This window comes from Saccoglossus kowalevskii, chromosome 21 (genome assembly GCF_978046115.1).
Source record: "Saccoglossus kowalevskii chromosome 21, keSacKowa6.1, whole genome shotgun sequence".
NCBI lineage: Eukaryota > Metazoa > Hemichordata > Enteropneusta > Harrimaniidae > Saccoglossus > Saccoglossus kowalevskii.
In genome coordinates this window covers 21,656,045-21,673,696 of record NC_140661.1, presented here as the reverse complement: position 1 = coordinate 21,673,696, position 17,652 = coordinate 21,656,045, and the positions used below count along the sequence as shown (strand labels likewise).

The 17,652-nt window shown below is 34.1% G+C and overlaps 1 protein-coding gene across 1 annotated transcript in view; it reads left to right on the top strand.

Moving 5' to 3' along the window:
- Positions 1–17,151, top strand: part of LOC100372138 (uncharacterized) — a 39,245-nt gene extending 22,094 nt beyond the window's left edge. Inside the window, exons 16-21 of the mRNA XM_085494787.1 lie at positions 1,211–1,389; positions 1,886–2,065; positions 2,488–2,654; positions 3,502–3,552; positions 5,933–6,076; positions 16,869–17,151. Coding sequence (XP_085350913.1) covers positions 1,211–1,389; positions 1,886–2,065; positions 2,488–2,654; positions 3,502–3,552; positions 5,933–6,076; positions 16,869–16,877 — 730 coding nt within the window. The 3' untranslated portion in view covers positions 16,878–17,151. The remainder of the gene's footprint in view (positions 1–1,210; positions 1,390–1,885; positions 2,066–2,487; positions 2,655–3,501; positions 3,553–5,932; positions 6,077–16,868) is intronic.
- Positions 17,152–17,652: the final 501 nt, after the last annotated feature.

The following is a 17,652-nucleotide window of genomic DNA, read 5'->3' as shown; positions in this document are numbered from 1 at the left end:
GGACCGATCCCGTTCATTATTTGCATGTGGCTAATACTTTATGTGGGATTCAAATCAAAATGGCTGACTGGCAGCCATCTTGTTTTTTGAAAATGTTGTATTCTGGACATGCTTTGTCAGTTTTCATTCACACTTGGTACATAGATTATACATGTTAGGATACATGTCCATGACAATTTATTTCACAATTGGATCAAAGATGGCCGACTGGCAGCCATCTTGTTTTTTGAAAATGTTGTATTTTAGACATGCTTTGTCAGTTTTCATTCAAATTTAGTATATAGATCATACATGTTAGGATACATGTTCCCGACCGTCTGTGAGTTCCTGAGTCTGTACATCCGTGCGTCAGTCTGTCCAGAGTCATATTTCAGAATACTGTGGACCGATTCCGTTCATTCTTTGCATGTGCCTAGTACCTTATGTGGGACATATGCACATGCAGTGGTTTAGCGATTTGATTCAAAATGGCCGACTGGCAGCCATCTTGTTTTTTGAAAATGTTGTATTTTGGACATGCTTTGTCTGTTGTCATTCAAACTTGGTACATGGATTATACATGTTAGGATACATGTCGATTTATTTCGCAATTGGATCAAAGATGGTCGACTGGCAGGCATCTTGTTTTTGTTTTTTCATGCTTGGACGTGCTCTGTCAGTTTTCATTCAAATTTGGCACATACATGTACTTTATACATGTTAGGATGCATGTCCATGACAATTTGTTTCAAAATCTGGTCAAGGATGGCCGATTGACAGCCATCTGACTTTTTGGCTTTATTACTATATTTCCTCAATTTATGTACCATTTTCATTTGTATTTGGCACATACATCATACATATCAGTGTGTTTCATAATCAGATCTAAGATGGCCGAATAACGGCTGATTTTATTTTTGGCCATATTACTACTACACGGAACACGTGTTTTGATGTAAATAAACAATCTGTTGTATATGCCACTTGGTACTCAAATTTCAAGGACATGCTCGTGACAACCCCTACGCTTTAATATGGCGAGCACAAAGAGAACTTTCAAAAATTTTATGAGGACTGTGTCAATTTCAATGACTTGTTATTTATGTTTTAAAGTACATGTGCTTTAAAAAAAAAAGCAAATAAGGTAGCTGCAAAACATGTAAAACTGATTCTTCAAATCAATGAAAATTGAGAAAACCCCTATTTTCACTTAAAACTATGTTTATTTCAGTGACACGCCGACTGAGTGGTTACAGAAGAAAGCACAATATTCTATAGGTTATCTACAGTATATTAACATTGGTCTGAGTAACCAAAACTTTCAACTAGAATTTAATTCTGATAATTCTTGTTATACCTATTTGGTTCGCGATGCCACACGATGCAAAACATTCATTGAATGCTTTACAGGTGAGTTATTACATTGCAGAGTACCGGTAGTAGTAAAGATTAGAGCAGCAATTGAGTCTGCCAACTTGTTTCTCCACTTGTTTGTGTGTGAGAATTACTTTAACACATGGATGGATCACTGTGAGAGAGGGTAGTGTTACATTGAATGTTGCAATGACATCAAATAATCTAGCAATGTATGCAGTTGATTTTTAAAACCTATCTGAATTTTTATTCCATATTCTATGTTCTGCTAGAGATTCATAAAACTTAACATTAAAGTAACTAATCAAAATTAATATTGACCTGTTTTCTACGATTTGTGGTTCATAGAATTCAGTTTTAGATATCTATATAAACAAATCCATGGAGAACAATGTGAGCAATTGTGTTAAGAGGTATTCAGTTTGCACAGCGCTCAGAATTATTGGGGGGGGGGGGGGGTTACACAATATAGTTTGACCATATCATAACAGATGGTATTTATTATTGTACAATGTTTATTTGATATTCACAGGAATTATCAAAGGAATGCCTGAAAACAAACTAAAGGATATTACCAGTGAGAATCCGACGACGTACGCTAATCTCATCACTCAAGTCCTAATAACTGGTAGTCATGATGATAGTATCGTAGAAACTGACACCGACTTAATATTGTATTTATTAGCATATCACAAAGTAAAAAACAGTAAAGGTATGTATAAATTACGCAGTTTTATCTCGTTCACGTCTGTTGTCTATTTTAACCACCAATGTTTAATTATGGTTATCCGTTTTAACCAAGCGCTTCTAATAGAGCAAATACAATAATAGTGTTTTCAATTTCTATTTCTTATCACTGTATGGTTGAACTTTGAAAACCGGGACTATTAATTCAGGCTCCATTCATATATAAATCTTTAAACAATGACTATACGCAGGAAAAGACAATTAATTATTAGGTTATTAGGAGAATACCGCTAATTATGTAAATTCAACCACCTCTGCTATGCGTCTGTTAATACAGTAATTGCAATGCCTTCATGCACTATTATCTAAATTATTTTTAGTTTTGATTAGTTAGAGCTTTTTTTAATAAATAATAATAATAATTGATAATTTCATTCATATAAACAGGTCACAAAAAGCAGAAGCCCATCACTATAGTTGTCACAGCAACTGACATATGTTTGGTTGAGGAGGACCATCAGTGGCCGTTACCGAAGTTACAAGCGCCACCTTCTACAAAATCTCAACAATTTACATGTAAAATTCATCAAAAGATAAGCAATATTTCAGGAATTGTAAGTTTTTTGACTAATACATCCTTCTAGTAAGTACCGACTGCAGCTGAAAAGTAAAAAAAAAGAAAATACCTGTATTATTTGGATGTATAACCTCCTCTTATTTTTTCAAAAAAAATCTATTTTTTTTTTGTAAAATTTGCTGTGCTCAAAGAGATACACAAGCAAATCCAACAACATTTCTTTTGTTATGGATGTTTGTCAGCACTAGAGGGCGCTATTTATTGAAATTGGTGTATTATCTGTTTTATTGTAATCATGAAGCTCTGCCATGTTTGCAACACATAGACTGAATAATGTGAGCAGCGGATTTCCATGAAATGAATTACACTTGCCGTCATCTCTAAAAAAACAAACATTTGATGTCTTGGATGTATTTCCCGGGCTTGTTGGTGTTTCAGTCAAACTGATGACATTACATAACACAACAACAATCTTTTTTTTGATAAAATATCTTGTGACATTCAAATATGATTTTGAATATTCAACATGCCAGATCATATTAAAATATTCAGCTCCCACCACAATAGTTTTCGATTTTAAATTTTAAAACAAAAGTGTGCCTATACAACACACTCTAAGCAGTAGAAAATAAACGGATAAAAAGGAAAAAAATGCCAACGCCAAACAGTGCTGTATTCCTGATTTGTATTTGTTTTTGTTTTTAAATAAGAAATAATAGTATTGACCAAGATATAATTATGTGTCTTCAAATTTCAATTCAGTCAAATACCAACACGGTCTATGCCATTGACAGGGACTTTTATTTTACCTGATACCAGTGATGAACATTTAACAAATTTCAGGAAACAAGTAAAAAACATTGTTTTGTATTTTCATGTTTCAGGAGCTGTATGAAGATGCTGTTTGTCAGATTAGAATAGAATTTTTCAACGAGGTTAGTTTCCACTCTCTGATGCAGTTGTTAATAATTTCCTTTCAAAGTACAAGTGTTTTTGTTCTATTTATAGATGGTCTTTGACCTTTCATACCCAATTACCTCAGCTTGACAATTTTTTTCCCATAAGGAAAATTGTTAATGAACAAATTCACAACATAATAACTAATAGGGAAATCCGAGTAGACTATTCTTGAATTCTAAAATTGGACAATACCTAACTATATTTTGGGTTGACTATTGTAACAAATTTTGTTACTCAAATTTTTCATTAAAATTGTGCTTATGCTTTAATTTTTCATATAAGTTGAATTTTTTATTTTCATTTTATTTAAAGTGCCTGTGATATGGATGCTATTTTCACGCCTAAAATTATCCATTGATACCTAAATATTATTAATTTTTTTGTTTCTAAGCATGAATTATTTTTTTAAGTGAAAAAATGTGTTTTAAACTCTAGTCTAGGGCAACTTTATTTTTGTGTATTTTAAAACGAGGCTCCTCATTAGCTTCTCATTTGCATACAGAAATTCCTCTTGTGACGTCAGAAGGGGAAGTCGCATGGCAGCTTGCATTGCCGATACGTGTAAATAAGGCAAATTTCATGTGCAGTTTTCTCGTCTTTGACTAAATTTTCACTTATGTACTTGTTCGTTGAGGGGGAATAGACCATAATGAACACATACTGTCAATTTTTGTTGCATGGGGTTGAGTTAGATGCGAAATACCGGTATGTCCATTCTGGTGTAGCTGGTCACCGTGATCGTAACCGGCACACGTTTGTACACTGTAGATGGACAAAATAGAATGTGACGTCAGAATTATCTCGTTATTTAGCAGGTTACTAGGCACGTCACTACACTGTTTTATTTCATCGATCGTCTGGGTAAAACTTTCAAAATTAAAAAAAAAGAGAACATATTTTGACATTCTAAACATTAGACTATCGTGATCACTATAAAATAATTAACAAAAACAAATCACAGTTACTAAATAAATGACAGCCGCATGGAAATAAATTGAAATGTTGTTGAAATAGGTGAACATGTCGGGTCAGGACGAGGGCAAGTGCGTTAAAAGCGGCGTTTAATTGGATAACAAAAATAATTAAGATCGACACACATACAGATAAATTCAGAGTGGATTCGAGTTAGCGTGATCCGTGGTGTATTTGTCATAATTGTAACATCATATCACAGTCCCTCTATCACAGAGGGACTGTGATCATATTAAAACTTTATTTGGTGGAAACACATTGACCAAGCCCAGATTCTTATTTCATAAATTATTACGCAGATCAAACTGCAAGCATGGAGGTAAAAAAAGAACAGAGGTGTGAATTCGATATTCAACACCAATCACGAAACAATTCAGATACTTTTAGCCTTCGAAAATGAAAACAATTAGCAGTGTGTAAGGCTGTGTAATTTCCTGTTTGTCCGACGCTTCGTTTTCGTGTCACTGTCAAAATTATTGCTACCTTTTACTTAACATTGACTAAATGGTCTCTATAAAACGATCATAATCAGGATCGCAAAAGAAGTCAACTCATTTGAAACACTTGCCGGACGTTTCTCTCTCTTCTGAAATCCGCCTGGGTGATCATGGTCCGGAATCTATTTTTTTCAAAAGTGTTGCACCAGGTTTATGTTGACGGCATTTCTCTTTAAACCTAGTTTTTTTTTTCATGGACGAGGACAGTTTCCCCCCCCCCCAAAAGAATCTGAGGTTAAGTGGCTTTCGTCCACTGATGTCGCACCTTCGGATCGATTAGAAACGTGTCAACACTTACACTATGACTATACGTTTCACTGCAACTGCCCACAACACAACATCTAAAAACTCTCTCTCTCTCTCTCAAAAAAAAGAAAATAGACACAAAAAAAGAAGAAAAAAAACGCCGAAAAATGTATATCGTTTAAAAGTATACTGAATGACCAGTGTTATTACGGATCAGGGGTATGACTTCCTCTCACATTTTGGCATTTGGTGGCGCACTTTCGGCGAGAGTCGGAAATCCGGAAACAGTCGGCCGTTTCAGGATAGGTGGGCGTGGCTACAACACGAGCAATATCCCAAATTTACTTGAATACGAGTAATCATTTTCAGCAAAAAAATTAATAACTGCCCATTTCTGTAGGACACAGATCTAAAATGGGAAACGTGAGGGTGGGCATTGCACAGGCACTTTAAGGTTTCACAAAAAACCTAACGACAAGGTTTGCAATGTCTTCAAGCTTAAATAATTTTCTTTGCTGCCTAATGTGTTCAAATGAACTGCTTAGTACAAACAAAACAATGCAATATTCCTTTTAGTAATTGAATTAATTAAAAATTTAATGTATATGAAATTATCTTTTTGCATTGAACAATTAATTAGGATACTGGTGACGAATCTAGTTGGGACGTTGTAACAGAAACAGAACAGTCAATGAACTCACTTGTCACTGCTATAAAGGATCCCTGGGAAAAGATATTTGCCATTGAACTTCAAAAAACAGTGCATCCAACGATTGATATTCAGGTAAGATGATTAAATGGCTTGTCTTGTACTGATTTGTTATGTGCCCACAATAGCAGAAACAGCTTTGATGACATTCACACAGCACTTAATGTCACGGCAATCACTCTCCATCAAACTTTCACAATTTTTCATAACTCATACACTGAACTTTTGCTTTGTTTGCTATCAATTTTCAACTACCAGCAAGTTATTGTCATAGCGCCCTCAGTATTATATGTGTGAAATGCTCTTGTTTTTATCATCAATTCCATTACTCAATATTAGCTGTAATTTATTTTTGTTGGAAACCAAAAACATGAGTTGACTTGCGTAATTTAAAATAAAATCTGTGTAAACTATCAGAGAAAAAAGTATTTTTATATGATTTTATTAGTCCCTGTTTTTATAAGTTCCTGTTCAGGCTACATTGTATGTCTGAAAACTGGGACTTGTGAATTGTCGTCTGTACATCCGTGTATGCAGATATCCGATCACATTTAGTCTTTACACATACATGTATATCACTGATATTAAGTGACATATGTACATACATTCATTTCATGATCTGATTCCAGAGGCTATTTTTGGATTTCATTCAGACTTGCTACATACATTGGACATTATGGGACCTTGCAGAAATTGCCAGTGAAAAAGTATTCTGTTGCATATACTGCCTGAATATCTGCCTTTGTGCCTGACACATTAGGTTGCAACATGCATATCCCATGGCGTTTCCATTCTCATCAATATATTGAATTTTTGAAGGCATGTATAAAAGTATTCCTAGGATAATTAGCTAGCAATCTAGTCATTCCGAGTACACCTAAGAACAGCCTGGTGGTCCATTGCAAGGTAACTATGTAGTTGATACAGGATTAGCTGTCTCCATGACTTCAATACATTTCCATGAATACACATATGAGCAGACTAACCCAAAGGTTAAGCCCACCTACAACACTTCAGACCGATTAACAAGTCTATTATTTAGGGATTTGTCAAAGTGTAATGATCATAAGGAGCATCTATGGAATAATATCTATACTGTAAAAGTTTACAGCAGTCTCAAACTAGTTGTAAAAAAAAGCTGATTGTGTTACGCCCCCAGCACAAAGCAAGGCAGATCCTCACACACACGTCTCAAGACTTCTTGTTATTTGCTCTTCTCAGGTGGGGGGTGAAGAAGTTGACTGTTTGAACTGGGTTGGGTACTTCCTGGTTTGTTGTTGCCCTTTAACAGCAATATTTTTCAGTATTATAATTTGGACTTGAGTTTGCTTTTTTGGTGTGAAATAATTGAGAAATTTGTACCCGAATGTGTGATCTTTTGGTGGTCATGCATGAAGCCTATTTAAAATAAGAAGGTTACTAAATAATACTGAATACTGAATATTTAAAAATATAAAATCTTTTTAACACTTTAACCCTTTGACTACCAAATATTTTTCCCACCAAATATTCAACATAAATGTAGGTTAACACCTGATAATGGTGTTAAAAAATTGAAAAAAGGTCAGTGTTAGTGAAACAGAACATGTATAAAAGGTTAACCTTATTTCATATTCAAGATGTTGATGCAATTTTGCACAGCTAACAGTTGAGATCTGATAACAAATATTGATATATATACCTCGCAGACCTTTGACTCATAGCAAAGGTTATATACATCTCAAACTGAATTGTCATTGCTACACAGATCATTTGACATGGACTTAACATGACGTCAACCTTTTCACCACCAGACTTTTAATCTTATATCCTTTAATATTTTTGAACCCTAATTTTGAAGCCAATATAAAAAAAATTCAGTTTTTACTCAAAAAAATTGTTTATTTTTGTCCCAATCTTCTGAAGGAAAATGCAGACAGGACTATTTTGTGGATTTGTGATGAAAATCAAAAACTGGTGGTGATAAGGTTAAAGCAATACAGTCATCACATGTGCATGGGCTACTGCTCTATTATTCAGTTCTACACCACACCACACCACATATGTGCTATACGCATGTAAAACATAAACATTGGTCATGGTTGTAACTAGCACTTCATCATCACAAAAAAAAAAAAAAAAAAAAAACCTTAGTAAGACAGCTGTTTGAGTTTACTAGTTTGCCTGTAAGTGGGTTTTAAACTTATCTTTAAAAAATATAAACATTCATTGTATGGCATGTGCAGTTCTGACAGTAGAGCCACTTTATCAAAACCCCCATTAATAATCAGCATAGTGAGATATCAAAAAGATTCATTCATTTTTACATGATATTTCATCATCCAGCTCTCAGAACATACTTTATACCTCGCTATGCTCTTCCTATCACTGAGAGTCAGTTACGTTTGCCAATTCATCAAATAAATTCATCAAATCCTGAAGCTTACAAGCTTACAGTTTGTGGATCAAAATAATTTTATGTCATGGACAAGTTAATTTATTAACTGGATTTCTACAGATTTAAATAAGAAATTATTAATGCTTGGAGGGTCAAGAAAAAAAAATTTAGTGGGGGGGGGGGGCCCTCTTTCAGTGAAAAAAATAAAAAACAAAGAGATAAATAATTTACACAAAATTTGTAACTAACTGCAGAGTAAATGTTTCCAACCTGGTTATTTCCCTATGGTTACAGAAATGAATGAATGGGAAAAAATGTGACTCTGTCTAAAGACGGTTTGCAAACAATAACGTTTGCTCACAGTCTGTGCTGATTTGGTCCTTTGTATGGGTGCGTTTTAACAATGGTGAGATTCCGGCGAACTATGTCTACTTGAAACATGTTGCCCAACAGTGAATAGCATTTCTTTGATCACTGAGGTGAAGGAAGTCAGAGAACAAACTACGTAAATTGATTACTCGATCAGAACTACAAAATGCATTTAATTAATGCATTTTGATAGAAATATTGTATTTCCCATTTGAAAGTCATTACTCTAGCGTCAACCAGGCCCAGTTGAATGTATCTTTAACCAAGGTTGTATCTATTAGTGAATAAATCTGAATCTTTGTTCTCCCCATGAGGTCTGTTGGCACACGCACATTTTTGGTGTTCAAACTGAGGTAGTATTTGAAATCTTTTACCAATCAATGAGACCAGCATTCAGCTTAGATTGTAGATCAGATCTACCGGTAACACATTCATATGAAGAACTAGTATTTTGAGGAACTGAAACTCTGTAAAGCAAACAACATTTACATGTATTTTTCTGTTTTGTTGCATGGTTATCTGGAAAGTCATAGCACACCAACCCCTTTTCATTCGCAAAATAAAAATAAATAATAGTATGCTGTCTATGGCAACACAAAAAACTAAGCCCTCTATGGCAACTCAATAAAAAGTAGGCCCTCTATGTCAGCTCATTAAAAAGTAGGCCCTCTATGTCAGCTCATTAAAAAGTAGGCCCTCTATGTCAGCTCATTAAAAAGTAGGCCCTCTATGTCAGCTCATTAAAAAGTAGGCCCTCTATGTCAGCTCATTAAAAAGTAGGCCCTCTATGGCAGATGAATAAGTGTAGGCCCTCTATAGACATGCAAGTTTCTGCTTATATTTCAAATTCACACTGTCCAATTAGATCCAAACATAGTGCACAATTAAATTCTAGCACATCAACGAAAGTTGATCTGTGTCGTGAATCCAAGATGGCTGCCTACCAGCCATTTTGTTTTTAATATGGGTATATAGACAATAAAGACTCCCATTTTAAGTTGTCTCACAGTTCAAGACATTAAATTTACTTATAAATGTAAATACAAAAATAGAGAAGGCTGGGACATTCTCAATTGCCTGCTGAATATACTACCGATATTTTCAGAAACTTGTTGAATGTCTTGGGAAATGAATTTCAGATGATGTTTTTTGAGGTTTGTGTTTACTGGTATATCCAATTATGCAAAAAATGCCTTCATTGCTCATCCCAGAGCTTTGCCAAATATATAATAAAAAAAAAAATTCTGCTCTAAAAAATCAACCACGTAATTAATTAATTAATTGTTTTCTAAACTGCAAATTGAATGCAGATTTGTGGTTTTTTTGTTCTCCAAAATTTTGTATTTCTTAGCTTTTTGTTCATGAGTTGGTGGTTCAATACTACTTTAGGCTATAATGAAAACAAACACTGAATTTTCGAGTTTTTAGCTCTGCTTTTATCGTAGATGACAGAGCGAAGCTGTTCATATAGGCACAGTCCCTCCACTGTCTCACAGAGGCTTTGATATAGGTGATTGTCTGTCTGTCCATCAACAATTACATTTCCATCTTCTTCTTGAAAACTACCAGATTTGTTTATTTCGTGTTGATATTTTCAATTCGAAGCAATGTTATTAAAACTATACTTTGTTTTGGGAAATGGTAACCAGAGGACAAATAACTGTTGTGTGCATTGGGTTGCATGTTTTGTGTTGTGTTGTCTTTATATTTAATTTGTCATTTAATGCAGGTTGGCTACAATATTTGCTAATAAGATATTGATTTTTATATATTAATACTGGATAAAAACAAACAATCATGTTTGTCAAAATGATTTTTGAGCTTTAAAAATGTCAGCCAAGTTAGCCATACTGTAATTCACAGTCGTTGAGGTGTGAGGCACCAAAGTTGTTAAATAGTCCGTGTTCTGTTTTCTGAGAAACAAGCATTGAATATATGTTGCATGAAATGGGTTTAACCTCACAGCAGTGCTGCAACTGAGAATCTTTAATCTGAAAAGAAATCATTCATCGTCGGTTCATTCTCATGATAGACTTAAGTATGTCATCGACCCGACATTGAACTTTAAATATAAATATAAATATGATAACAATAGAGCGACTGAAATCTGACTAATGGATGTGAAAAGACGTTAAACTTTACTAAAGACCCACATTAAGTTATCCCATTAATGTGCACACACTTAGAATAGTACACAAAAGAGGAGACAATTATATAAAGTGCCGTTATTATCCACACAGAGAGTACAAAAGTTTACCCCATTGCTAAAATCATAACAACTCTCTCAATGTCTCTGTGTTTATCAAATTTTAAACTGTATCACTGAGTTTTGATCCTACATCATTGTTAGATTTTGACCTACAGACAAATTGTTTTTCATATTTTTTTGTTATCCCCCGATGTTTACTGTAGACAAGCAAACAAACTGTGATCAGAAGAGAATAGTATTATTGTTCAACCTTTCATTTGCTGTAGAGTCTTGCACGATATATATATATATATATATATATAATCTGTCTGTCTCCGTTCCCTATGTTTCTAGCCAGTATGGTATACTCCACAGTTGTGTTTTAGGATATCAAGGTCGTTTTACCTGAAGATCTTGTCACTGAGCCAAATTAAGGTGGATAATCTTTGGCTGTTTATTGCAATGCAGATATTGGCTTCTGATTCTTCCCATTATTATTACTGGAAAAAACCCTTAACACCGATTTAACTTGCGGCAAAGTTATCGGCAGGGAGTATCGGCACCAGCGTAACTATTACATAAGTGTTACACCAGCGTAAGGGGCTTAATTATGGTAAAGGCAACCATTCACAAAAATAAGCTCCAACAAGTTTATATGTATGTATTTTATTATGACATTTTACATTGGTAATTGGTAACTATTGTTGCACAATTAAAATAGAACGCAAACATTTATGGTCAACCGAAATATCACCTATCTACGAGTCAATGCAATTGTGTGCATTATCCAATGCCCTCCATATTTACACCCCTTGTAAGCATTTCTGGTGTGAAGATTATGAGTTCCTTATCTATTTTATTACTGATCACAACTTGCGTTGATGTAACTTTTGCTATTGAGAACACAGTATTTCAACTTACACTATGATGTTTACTGTTTAAAGGTCAGTGGCAGAGTAATGACACAATGCAGATAAACGCTGTGTGTTCCAACCCCTCCCCCTCCCCCTTCCTCCTCCAAATACACACATGCATACAGGAAAATAAATTGTCCATTTTTATTAATATTTTACAAGAATGTGTAAATTTCATGTGATGAGAAGATATAATAAATAATTTCTATAAAATTGAAAAGTTGTTCTCAGATAGAAAAAAAAAAAAGTTCCCCCTCTTTCCCTACCCCCTTCCCTCCCTCCATCTTTAATAGTGCAGTCTCTCTTCAAAAGTCCTCTATTTAGGTCTTGACAATAGTTATTTAACAAGATAATGTTCTCAATGTTTGCAGATCGTGTTCGAGTTTTATCAGAATACAAACTTGCACCTTGTCTTGATCTTTTTAATCTACGGACAAATATTAATAAATTATTGATTTATGCCATATTAACCCAAACAAAATTGAGATGACTGTTTATTCTTATGATAACCCGACTTTGAACTTGGACAGTGAATTTATGGCCTCTAATTTTGTCATCACTTCGTGAATTCATAATTCTTTTAGAATCTGCTGATTTCTATAAAGTAAAGTTAAAAAATACCATTGCTATCAGAGGAAAAATATTGAAAGCTTACAGACATTTGTCTTATGAACACAAAAGTTTGGAAAGCCAAAAAAAAGTTTAATAGATCAATACTTGGATAGATGATGAGATAAAATAGAAACTATCATCTCAATGTGAACAGTTTTAAAGCTGTATTTGGTTGATGTCTGGGTTTCTGCTAACTCTTCACCAGTCATCAATGTCAAATTATTTGCATATTTAAATTTCACCAGCGATGGGTAAGGTGAATTACAAACTATGAATTGTTCTTTAATAGATAGAGGGCAGCATTGCGCCACCATCAACATATCTTCATCAGCCAAGATCTGTTTATCATCATTTTATCCCCGTTACCTTGCCAATCCTGTTAAGCGAATATGTTCCCTTTTTGGAAATTCAACATCTGACCATCTTGTTGTCCATTGCCATTTGCTGTACCAACTCTGATTGGCCACATCTTTTAAATCTAATCAGATCTATTTATTTCAATGCAGTCAACTATGTGACCTCTCAGAGGGGGGGGGGGCTTGAATTTGCTATGTGAATCTGAAAGATGCTGTAATCCTTTGTAATGTTATGTTCTCACTGTTGCGAACCACACCATGCTATTATATCCTTTAGCAGAAGTCCTTGATGGATTGCTTTTAAATGGGATTCATTTTGAATATGAATATCATGTAGCACTTCATAGTACATTCTGTAAAACCATCAAATATTTGAACATTTTAAATTTCCATATTTTGTAATAAACAAGCAAAAATTGCATATTTAAAGATCTGAAAAGTTTCCTTTGCCCAATTCATGCATTCATTTATTTATGCAGAAGGGAAAAGCACAACATCACTCAACATGTTAACCAGTGTGCCTTCTAAGCCAAAATGACACGCCACTAATGCACAAAGATCTACTGTAACGCAACTAGTTGTATTACCGTAATTCACTGTCACGTCATTGACACATGAGAAATTTGTACATTGATATAGCGATCTTGAAAAAAAATCTTACAATAATTCGGTAAATGAAATTCACTTTGTATAAACAAAATAATTATAAATACGAAGAAAATCAGGGGCTTAAACATTTCTTTTTGTGCCTCAGGTCTCCTGTATAATTAGATACAATTTAATTTTCTTGAAGACGATCTCCCCAGCAGTGAACAAGCTGAGTGAACTTGACTTTGGGAGATTCTATTTCCATTCAGGATCAGTTCTGTTAGAGGGCATACTAACAATTCTGAAATCTGGGAATAAAAAAGGCTACTGTGAAATGATTAATTTTCACTGGGTTTAAATTTCACTGATTTATCATTTCAGGCATATACAGTGGGATTTAAATTCACGGTTTTATCATTTAGATAATGTGTTCTATGCTAAATTTTACATATTCACTGGGTTTTAATTTAGCGCATTTTCAAGTCAGCGAAATAAGCAAAATTAAAACCCAGTGAATAATTAATCCTTTTACAGTATTATCTAACACAGTACTAACACAGTAGGTTATTGCAAATTTCATGAACTTACTCAGAGTGGAATACCTATTTATGTGGTTTGATTGTCTAAAATATGAATAACATGAAATCACATGCATCTAGGAGAAAAGTATGTACAAAAATAACCAAAGGATAAAACCAGTTTATGCCGGTGTGGTCAAGTTTCATTATAGTTTTGAATACGTGTTGTATGTCCCGTAAAGGATATGAACAGACATCGGCAGATTTATTGTACATCACATGAGTATAACTAACAAATACTGAATTGGTTCAATCACTGACATCAAACACTGTCTTGTTAATGCAACAAATCATGACAAGTCTATTTCAGACAAAAACACACTTTTTAATTTACAATTTCTTAAAGCATTGTCATTCACTTGTCACATTTGTTAATTACTTGTCAGTGCCGCAATAGACATGTTGTTTTCAAATTCATTGTCAAATCCCCACTTAAGTAACCCATTTCTCACCATTGGTCCCGCACATTTTAAGCATATTTCTCACATTTCTATGGTAACACTCACTGACATTAAAGATGAATTTAAATATTGATATTGTCTGCAGATTTGAAGATTCTGGTTGCAAATTTTTTACACCTTCAGGACCAGTAAGCAAACACTTCAAATTGAAAAAAAAAATTGAAGAAATATGCATGAAAAAGTGCAAAATTTTAAGGATTAAAGGGATACTAAAATGCAGAATGTTTTGGCCACCACTGTTGTCATGGCGAGTGATACTGATATTTTTCTTATGATTGCATCAAACGTTACCTGGGAGCAAAATGATGAGACCATGTGCTGTACCAGGCAATAAAGCTCTGTAAAAATCTGAAATAAAGTTATGCATCTTTGATTTGTGAAATTTTACAAAAGTTGTCACGTCTCCAAAAATGGACAAATCTGTGTTTGTAGCACAACCAGAGTGTCAGCCACATCGGTTTCAGCGCTTACTAACACATGGTACACCGTTGGTTCCATAAAGTGCTGACATACTTAGGATTATATGCGATGTCAAACGCTCATCAACCAACAAGCTGCAATTAAGAACTTTTAAAGAGTTGTCACTCTGCTATGATATCTATCAATTGCTTGTGAAAAGAGTGAGTACGCTGACGCTGACGCAGTAGTTAATCACACTTGAATTCCCTCCACATATTCGCTATAATAACTTGACTTTTCAACAAACAAAAAAAATCTGTTGAGGTTTTTGAGCATCACTGGATAACATTTTTATCTGAAATCTTTGCAAGTCACATTCATTTGTCAGTTTTCTCATTTCAGTGGGCTTACAAATATATTGCACCTACATACTTGTTGACAGTTTGATTTTAAAAGCGTTCCTATTGTGTATCATCAAATGTTGTCAACAGTGCGTTTGTTCTCTGGATCTACAGCTTGTCGCTCAAGCCGATTATATTTATTGTGATCTCATTATACGAGGATACGTGATGAGAACCTAAAATTATTCTGACAAACAAACTTTGGTTAATGATTTTCTGTAAACGTGCACCGTACAAGTGATGATTACCACCACTCATTATGCAAAGCCATTCATCCATACAGCATTATCTATTGAGGACCTGTTTGTTTTCATCTGTGATTTCTTACCCTAAATTCTTAACAATAAATTTGAATGATAACGTAATCATAATTCATTTTAGCGACTACTCCAATTTGTCACCATTTCTAAAATCCATTGTGCCAGTCTTAAAAAGTAGACTACTGTATTAGCTCAATTGAATAATGGAGGTGCGTCTGTGGTCAAAAAGTCATATTTTAATGATTCACTATACACAATGTGTGCCTACGTTTTCTCAAGGTCTCTAAGAACTTTCACTGTTGATGCAAAATACTTCTGATATTAATTGTAAATTTGATTTGAAATTGCTCAATCATCTGGAAACCATGCTGCATTTTTAAACTGCAGAGAATGTTTTGCTTTTCAGGGTTCAGATTTGACTGGTCCATAATATGTAATGTTTGAATGGAATTGCATGGCTATTACTAGTAACTCGGCACCTGTTGACGCCATTTCCCCGTATTTGTTTTGGCTATCCGTAGAGGTTTTCAGCTAAGCATTAATTGTCGAGGTCTTGGAGACTTCACAAAAATGCATAGATTCTTTGGCTACTGACTCATGTTGGATCTATTGAATTACATTCAGTATTCCCATCCTACAGAAGTCAACACATGCAGTCACTGACTCTTACATGCCCACATTTCAACACAATAATAATAATCTTTACTGCTTTTACAACGGTAGCAAAATAAAAATTATAATGACAAAACTCTTTATATTATAAACAAAAAAAAGAATGTTAGTGAATAATTATATAATGGTCTATTATTATACAGATGGCTTCCTTATGTTTGATAGCCGTGTATCACCACCCACGTTGTTTGACATAACATAGACTACCCACGCATTACATTTCTTGGCACACCCTGCAAGTGTAGTGATATTTATACATCAATCCTGTTGTGGGACGTTCGGAAATTCTCAGTGATCATGCTGTATCCTGGATAATACTGAACCCATGTCGTAATGTTAGTCAAATATTTCGTGGGTGCTTGACAATTGTACTGTGCTCTTGTGTGTATGTAGGGGGGGGGGGGGGGGGGGGCTTATCATGCATTTGGAAGAGTTTTTTATTCAAAATTTCAGAAATATTATCAGTTATGATACTGTTAATAATAATTGAGATCACTGTGAGTGGTGAATTTTTACCAATTTGTAAAAAAAAAAAATTTAATAGTTTTTAATAATTTCTTACGTGTACGTATGATGTAACCGCACAAATTTACATAACTGCTTTTTTAATGTAAATATTTTTTTCAGCACTGTTTACTGTATCATATTCTCTATCACAAAATACTGAAAATCAAATGATCTTTTTTTTGCAGGATATGTAAATAGATCTGTCAGAACAGAGGTTATAAGTCAACCTAATCACAATGAAGTCCAATGTATCAATACACCATATACCTGTACAGTACTGTGATGAAGAACTATTTTTTGTATATATACCTTTAAAGTGTGGACAGAAATGTCTTCCTTCAATGAACTTATTATTATTTAATTGCTTATATAAAAGAATCTGTGGGCAATATTTTTACTTCAATGAATTTAGCTTTTCATTGTCTTATAATAATACTATATAGCATGCATTAAATGTTTATTCACTAATTTTGTTGATGTGTCTGATTTATACATAAACAGTAGCTTTACTTTTGCTGCCTTTGTTTTTAAGGCACAAAACTGGGGCTCATTGCCCTATGTGGTGTTATAGCGCCCTCGTGAGTTATTACAGTGCCCTCGCACTGCCATTTTGAAAAAAATATTTTCTCTCGGGTGCATTTGATTGACACAATTTAGATTAATTTCAAACCATTACTGAAATCGAGTTTCTAAACAAAACACAATCATAATCATGATTCTTTTTATTCCCTGACTCTAACATTTAATTTTGCAAAATAACAGAATTTGTTGATCATGGTGTTTGAATATTCAAGCTCTGTTCATTGCCCAAAGTCACCTGTCATGCATCCACCATCTTTAATCACAAAATTCCGTTTAAAACCATGATCATAATCAAACAGGCATTCAAAAATGGGATTGGTTAACCACAACCATAATTGAACAAATCAAATGCGCTCCACTGACAGACAGAAAGTTGTTTTATCAACT